The 7,293-nt window shown below is 43.9% G+C and overlaps 1 protein-coding gene across 1 annotated transcript in view; it reads right to left on the bottom strand.

Annotated features, from left to right (window-relative positions):
* Positions 1-4,220: 4,220 nt before the first annotated feature.
* SPATA16 (spermatogenesis associated 16) overlaps positions 4,221-7,293 on the bottom strand; it is a 110,306-nt gene continuing 107,233 nt past the window's right edge. Inside the window, exon 10 of the mRNA XM_074963560.1 lies at positions 4,221-4,343. Coding sequence (XP_074819661.1) covers positions 4,221-4,343 — 123 coding nt within the window. The remainder of the gene's footprint in view (positions 4,344-7,293) is intronic.

The following is a 7,293-nucleotide window of genomic DNA, read 5'->3' as shown; positions in this document are numbered from 1 at the left end:
CTTTATAAATTCTCAATGTGAAAAAGTTCACTATGGCCAAATGCTTTGTTAACGTTGAACAGATGGATAGATTGTATTGCTAGCAACAGTTTTGGTTTGTGATTAAGGTTAATAGTAATTTACCTAGTACCTGAAAGGGTTAAAAAATCATGCCTAGTGTTTAGAGTGGAAACATTGGTCTTCATATACAGGCTCTAACTTCAGCAGCAAGAAAAAAAACCACAGGCACTGTTAGAGGGCTTGGCTATTCATATCAATTTTTGAAATTGGTGCAATTGTTTTTGTTTTTCATTGAGCAGTTATAACTGACATCAGCTGCTTGAGGCCAGTGAACCCAGTTGTCAATAGGTCAGGCATTTTCATGACACAGGAGAAAGCGATACAGTAGGAAAATAACCATTATTCATTCAGAAAATAGCCCTTCCAACACAAATAACCTACAATTGGCAGCCTGTGAGAAAAGTCCCAAATGTGCCCTCACTTACATGGCCGACACTCCCATTGTAGCCACAGACTAGAGAGTTTTTAATGTTGTCTCCAAACAGGAGGACAAGAAGTCGGGAATAGCAGATAAGTTTGAAAATAATGAAAGACACTGAGTAGGTAATCACCAGATGCAGTGCCGCAGCAGAGGAGATGATAGCGTCAAGTGGTGTGGCTAGAATTTTTTTTAAAGGGCTGTATAATTGACTATCTATTTACATTTATAGTTATTCATGGTGAAGCAGGTGCAGTTGAATCTCATCTGTTAGCATCTATGTTGGCTGCTGAAGGCATAAGTGATTTTCACGGTGTATGCCACTGAATAATTTTTTCGGTGCATTAGATGGTTCTTTCCACCGTTTTCTGAAATATCAGTAATTGGGTATTGTGACAGGACAGGCAGGGTACCACACTGACTGGGCCACAGGTCTGACTTGTTAGGGCAAATCCTACATTCCCAGAATGGACTATGTTTTGTAGAGAGCCTCTTATACTCAAGGAATTCCAAAGCACCTGGGAAAGTAATAAGCAAACTACTGGTGCTGCAGAGAATTCACTGTGGGTAAAGACAACAGTAATTACACACATAACAATAACTCACATACAGCCTTGGACACACGAATGAGAATGTTTTTATGGGCCACCTGCCTCTTTCTCCATGTCTGAGTTGAGTCGTTTTTAACATTTTATTTGCATTGTCCCTAGGGTGACCAGGGACAGGGAGTGGGGGCTAATAGGTGCCTATATGAGAAAAAGTTCCAAAGAACAGGACTGTCCCTATAAAAACAGGACATCTGGTCACCCTAATTGTCCCACAGACTTCTTTCCCTGTGTGATAATTGCTATAGCACAAGGCATCCTGCAGGGTGTGACACATGGCCTCTAGCAATGACACAGATCAACAGATCAACCTGAGTGCAAAATGTAGAGCAGTCCTTCTTCCCCATCTGGACATCAAACATCTGTTCCTGACAGTGTGCTGCCACACCTTGCCTTTCCCCCATTCCACCACCACACACCCCGCACTTGGTCTCTCACAGCGGGTCTGTAGCTGGAACCACTCCAGAGCAATCAGATTTCTAATGTGGGACAGGGAACTGTTTTCTACAGGGTCAGTAACATGTCTCCCTTGCCCCAAGCTTTAGATATTGTGTAATCATCTGTTTTCATTGCACTTTGTCCTTTACACCATACTAGGTAGAAATATTTGTGTTTGTATTCCATACTGCAGAATAAACAGAATGATCAGTTACACCAATTTACACCATATTTCCTGTCATCCTGACAATTTGCCAAAAGAGGACGTGATTAGCTTGTAACTTACTGGTCCGTGGAGAGCTAGCTTTCCATTTTACCCTGCGACTGCTCATCAAAAATGGATGATTGCCACCACCATATATCATAAAATTCCAGCTGACAAAATCTATTCTGTTGTACAATAACCCTGCCTCCATAGTACAATAAGCCTTTCTAGCTGTGTCCCATGAGTCTAAAATAGGTCTAGGTAGCTCAGATTATTAGAAAGCAGTTGATCACATTTTCATTCTGCTGTACCATTTCTTTGACTCATGGTTGCATATATCAAGCATTTTTCCTGCTGTGAATATCATGGCTTTACTAGCATTTTGATCTCAGGTTCTTCAGTTTGTGTAAATCTCACTACTCTCTGTGAGACAATGCATTCTACAAGGGCCGGGCAAGACTGTCACAAGCATCTGAAGGGAATGGCAAAGCAGTAAGGGATGAAACCCAATGGTGAAGTATTGACCCCCATGGAAGGCAATAGGAGTTTTGCCAGTGACTTCCATGGAGCCAGGATTTCATCTGAAAAGCCTTGGGATAAAATTTTCAAAAGCATCTAAGGGTCTTAGGCTCAGATCCTCAAAGGTATGTAGGCCCCTGAGCATTCACAAAGGCACTCAGATGTCGCAGCTCTCACATAATTTTTACGGTGCCCTGCCATCCCCATGGAATCCTCAGCCAAAAATTAGGCACCCAGGCACCCTATACAATGCATTGGGACTCTGGAACCTGGACCTCCTAAGTGAGGGTGCTGTCGTCTCTCTGGCCTGATCAGTATTTAAGAATTTTATAGAAAGTGGAACAGTTTCAATGGGAGAGATTGAGCGAGAGAGTGACCACCCCAGAATACCCCATAAACCAGGGGTTAGGGCACTCATCTAGGCAGTGACCTGAGCCAGCTCAGGCAGAGTGCGTGTGGGGGTGAGCGCTCTAACCACTGGGCAAAGGGAGGGCAGTGCCACCTCTTCCACAGCTGTGTATTTTGTGAGTTTGGAGTGCTGTGAGAAAACCTGTTGGATCGGGCCCCCGAGCAACTAGGCAGGGGACCACCTAGTTGAATGGGGCCTAGTTTGTGAATGGGGCTTAGGCACATAGCAGCTCAGCAGCATCAGGTGGCTTTGCAAATGTGCACTGGCAGAAATTTTGGCACTAGGGAGCTTTACCAGCCACACATCGGTACTTAGGAAATGTAGGCACCTACGTGGCTAGGTGGCAGCTAAGCAGGGTTTCAAAGCTCTTAATTTTGGACTTAGGCAACTAAAGTGGCAATTAGGTACCTAAATCGCTTCATGGATATAGCCTTAAGTGACTTACTCTTTGTCTACACTTCAGCCTCCAGCAAATGTCAGACAGGAATGAGAAGAGGTGTGAGCCCTGACCAAAATAACTCTGCCAGCAAAAGCCACTGGTGTAGACAGTTATACTGGCAAAACTGTGATCGTATCATTATAGCTTGTTTCCCTCAGAGAGGCGTGAAATAAAATAGTCTATGCTGGTAAAAGCACACCTTTGCTGGTGTGGCAGTGTCTGCACTAGGAATGCTGGGCCAAAATAGATACTGGTATGGCTATGCCAATAAATCGCATCTAGTGTAGACATGGCATTAGATGGCTAAGTCCCATTTTCAAAAGTGACTTAGGTACTTAGGCCCAGCTCCTCAAAGGTATTTAGGTGCCTAACTCCTGCCCTGCTGGAATCAAGGAGGACTTGGGCCTCTAGCCTTGTAATGCTGAGCAGAGCAACGCCCAAAATACCTTTAAAAATCTTCACCCTAGTGTCTGTTTTCTGAGGCTCATGGCAGCCATTAATTTCAAATGGATTTTTCAGTTGGATGCTTAGCACTTCTGTGAGTCAGGACCCTAATGCTGGGCACCTGAAAAAGGAGGTCCCCCTATTTCTAGGCCACTTTTGTAGCATGTGGGCCTGTAAGTGTAAAGCCTGCTGGCCTTACTTCAAACAGTCCTATAAGTCAAGTAGACTTCATGCAGAGGCAAGGTGAGCAGGCTCTGGCTCAAGTTGTAGTCCACAGAGTCACAGACTAATATTCTGACTGAACACGTGTGTGTGTGTGTGTGTAAAAAATCTTTAGAGCAGGATAAAACCCACTCGCCTTTATTCTCTAATACAAGGAGAGAGTGGGAAAGATGCAGCAATGGCTATTTCTCTATCATGTTTAAATAAACAAGACAATTTTGAATAAGACTCTCAAGCCAAGCTTCCTGCAAACATTTATTCCTGCCAGTTGAGACTACTGAAGTGCAGGAGCTTCTTGCTAAGGATGAGCCATCGTGAGGGGACACCTCATTAATTTGAAGGCAGGCCTTTGTTGTCCCAACTGTCAAAACTTCCATGGCATTAATGTCCTTGCTGCCTTCTTCGACATGTCTTGGAGGGCTGAGGGGGGAGGAGGGGATAGTATCATATTTCCCCAGGGACTAGTGCTGCTGTACACTTTGAAGCCTCTTCATTTTCATTTTCTGCCTCCTGGCCGTTCTGAGCTTTTTGGTCTTTAAGAAGTTGTCTTCTAAGTGATATAAGAAGTCTTCAATTATTCCAACCTGCAAATAGAAATAAATAAATGTCAAAGGTCTGTTTCCCCCTGCAAATAAACACAAAAAGGTTCTTTTCAAATAGGTTTGTTCTCTCAAAATAAATTCTTTTTTTTTAATAAAAAAAATTGGTTTATAGAATGAACAGTGCTCCCAAAGAACTGGTTGGGGTAACTGTATCTAAATATTGTTTTGTCCCTTTCCATTGGGATTGCATTCTTTTACTGATGTGGAATAGACTCTTTCACTGGGTTCTGCACATTGGAAATAGGAATTTATCACAGCCCTGTCTTTTAATGGCATTGAAAAACAGTCCCTCTAAAAGAAGGCATGATGAGGAAATTAATCTCAAGCAAATTTTTCTGATAAGGAGCGAATGAAGAAAGAGAACGGAGGCGTCTGGCATTTATATGCTGAAAGTCAGCACAGGGAGAAAAATGAGTAGTCCACATTGCCATGGCAAGAGTCATTTTTCTATTAAAGCTAAATGAAGTTCTGAATAAATGCATTTCCCCATGAAATATCATTCACCAGAAGATAGTAAAAGACTAAAGGATGCAAAACAATAATTCTCGACGATTCCATCAGTCTCCTGCTAGAATAAAATCAAAATTATTCTAATAAATGGCACGTTTCAGATACACACACTTTTTTCTCGTCAACAACCGCTTTAAAACAATCTAAAACAGCATATATGGGGCTGTGTACAGGTGTTCTGTAAATACTGACGCATACATATTTATATGGTTCTCCAGACCCATAGTTTAGGTTTATTCAGATCCATTGCCATGCTCTGAAATGAGCAGCATTCTCATAAGGTGAACACGATTTTGATGAGTTTGCACTTAATTACATACAAACTCATTTCTTAGTGCCCTATTTCTATAAGCATCTAAAGAAGCAACCTTCCAATTGCATTTTAAGATGCATGTATAAAATAAAGGCTTAATCTATCATCCTGACACACATTCAGCGGAGTGTTGCTTTTGTCATAACAGAACAGACGACTACGAACTAAGCCGAGCATGGCTTACTACAACACTCACAGATTGAGGCCAGGTTCTGCTTGCACATGCCTCCAATATGGGCTGTTACTGGGCTCCTGGGCTCTGGGTCTAAGCAGCTCCACTCCACCCTGGTTATGCCTGGTGCGTATGCATATGTGGGGGGCCATGGTGGGTGGTGCATGTAAAGCTCATGCAGGTCATGCACAGAGACTCAGGGTTTTTCCTAGACTGCCCTTCTGAGGCGCCTGCTGTAGAAGGCCCACAGTACACCCGCTCTTTCTATGACTTTTGGGGCACCCTCCCCCCCTGCAGTGTACAGATTTTCAGTGGGGCACCTATACCCAGCACCTTGCTAGAGAGCCACTTGAAGCGCCTGCCCAGGTATTTCCCCCCCAGCTGTCCTAGGAAACATGGTTCGCATTCAGCTGTGGAATTTCACCCACATGTGGCTGAGCGCTCTGTCACAGTAGCATCGACAGGTGCCCACCAAGACCACTGAAAGAGAGAGCGAGACGGTCTCTGACCCGAAGAGCTGACAGTCCAGTCTAAAGAGACAAAGGGTGTGTGAAAGGAAACATGATTATCCCCTTTTAAAAAAGTGCCCCCTCCATTGTGCCTAGGTATGAAATTACCTACCCAATGTCCCACAGGAAAGTGCAGCAGAGATGGGAATTGACTTCCACAGTCCAGTGCTTTACTGCAAGATCATCCTCCCACTCAAGGTTAGATTAAAAGGCAACTTCGGTTTTTTCCTTGAAGTTAACAAAATCACTCTTTTATTTCGGCCAAGCAAACACCTTGGGGGCATGGCTCCTGTTGTTTCCCCGCATGCCAGCATTTCCTAAACCTTGTTTAAAACAGGCTATGGGGAGTGTGTGTGTGTGGAGGGGGGCTTTCTCCTCTGGGTTCTTGAGACATAATAAGCCAGTGCAGCACTGATCCCATGGTTTATAATGTCTCCAGAAAGCCTTGGATGGGATTATTTTCATAGATCAAATCACAAAGCACCTTGTATGCATTTTATATTTATAATACACCTCTCAAAGCAAGAGCCCCACCCCCAAAATGGCATAGCAAGGGGTGGAGGGCTAACGGTGCCTTACATAACGGCTGTATTACTGCCATAGTTGATGAGCTGACGACATTATTTGCACAGCAGTGATGGCATTCAAACCATAGCTGACTTACAATTCAAATGGACGGCCGTGAGCCTGAGCAAGATTTAAAATTAGCATACGAACACAAAGAAAATACTGTCCTTTGACAACATGACAGGTGGTGGGGGCTAGTTTAGAATGGCTGTTAGGTGGCTGCACCTTTCAGTAGTGCTTATTCATGGTTCTTTGCTTGCACATGTCATTTCAAGAGGTAAATTGGAGGCATTGTAAATGAAGCATATGGCTGTCAGGTTGAAGGGATATCGTCAGAAGGTGGCACAAAAGAGGTTACTGTCACAGAGTGGGCGTTTCATGGCTGCTGTAGAGAAAATGTTAGAAATATTTATAGCCAAGCCATGACCATAGCTGATAGTCTACCACTATCAAGGGCAAATCCTGGAGCGATAACACTAAGTCCTTCAGTCTTCACTCAGGCAACACTACCACTGAAGTGAAGACCTGCAGGATTTGGTCATAGACCTGACACTAGTCAATTATGTTAGTGATTCTTGTGTGACTCATTTCAGGCCTGGTCCTATGCCCATTGGCTCAGCCTTTCGGCTTCCACAGTGCGGGGAAAACCCACTCTCCCCTTTATAGCGATGCACCATGTTCCACCGTGGAGTCAATGCCTGGACTGGGCCCATTAGGATTATCCGATACAAGAAGCCTTTGACATCATGGGAGCCCCACCAGTGATGTCCGTTCATGCCTTCCCTATTTGCAAGAGATGTACTTAACCTATGCATCCAAATGTACAGTGTCTTGGATGGCCCTGTGCTAGGGTGCAAATTC

Source organism: Natator depressus, chromosome 9 (assembly GCF_965152275.1).
Source record: "Natator depressus isolate rNatDep1 chromosome 9, rNatDep2.hap1, whole genome shotgun sequence".
Taxonomy (NCBI): domain Eukaryota; kingdom Metazoa; phylum Chordata; order Testudines; family Cheloniidae; genus Natator; species Natator depressus.
This window is presented reverse-complemented; position numbering and strand designations above follow the sequence as displayed.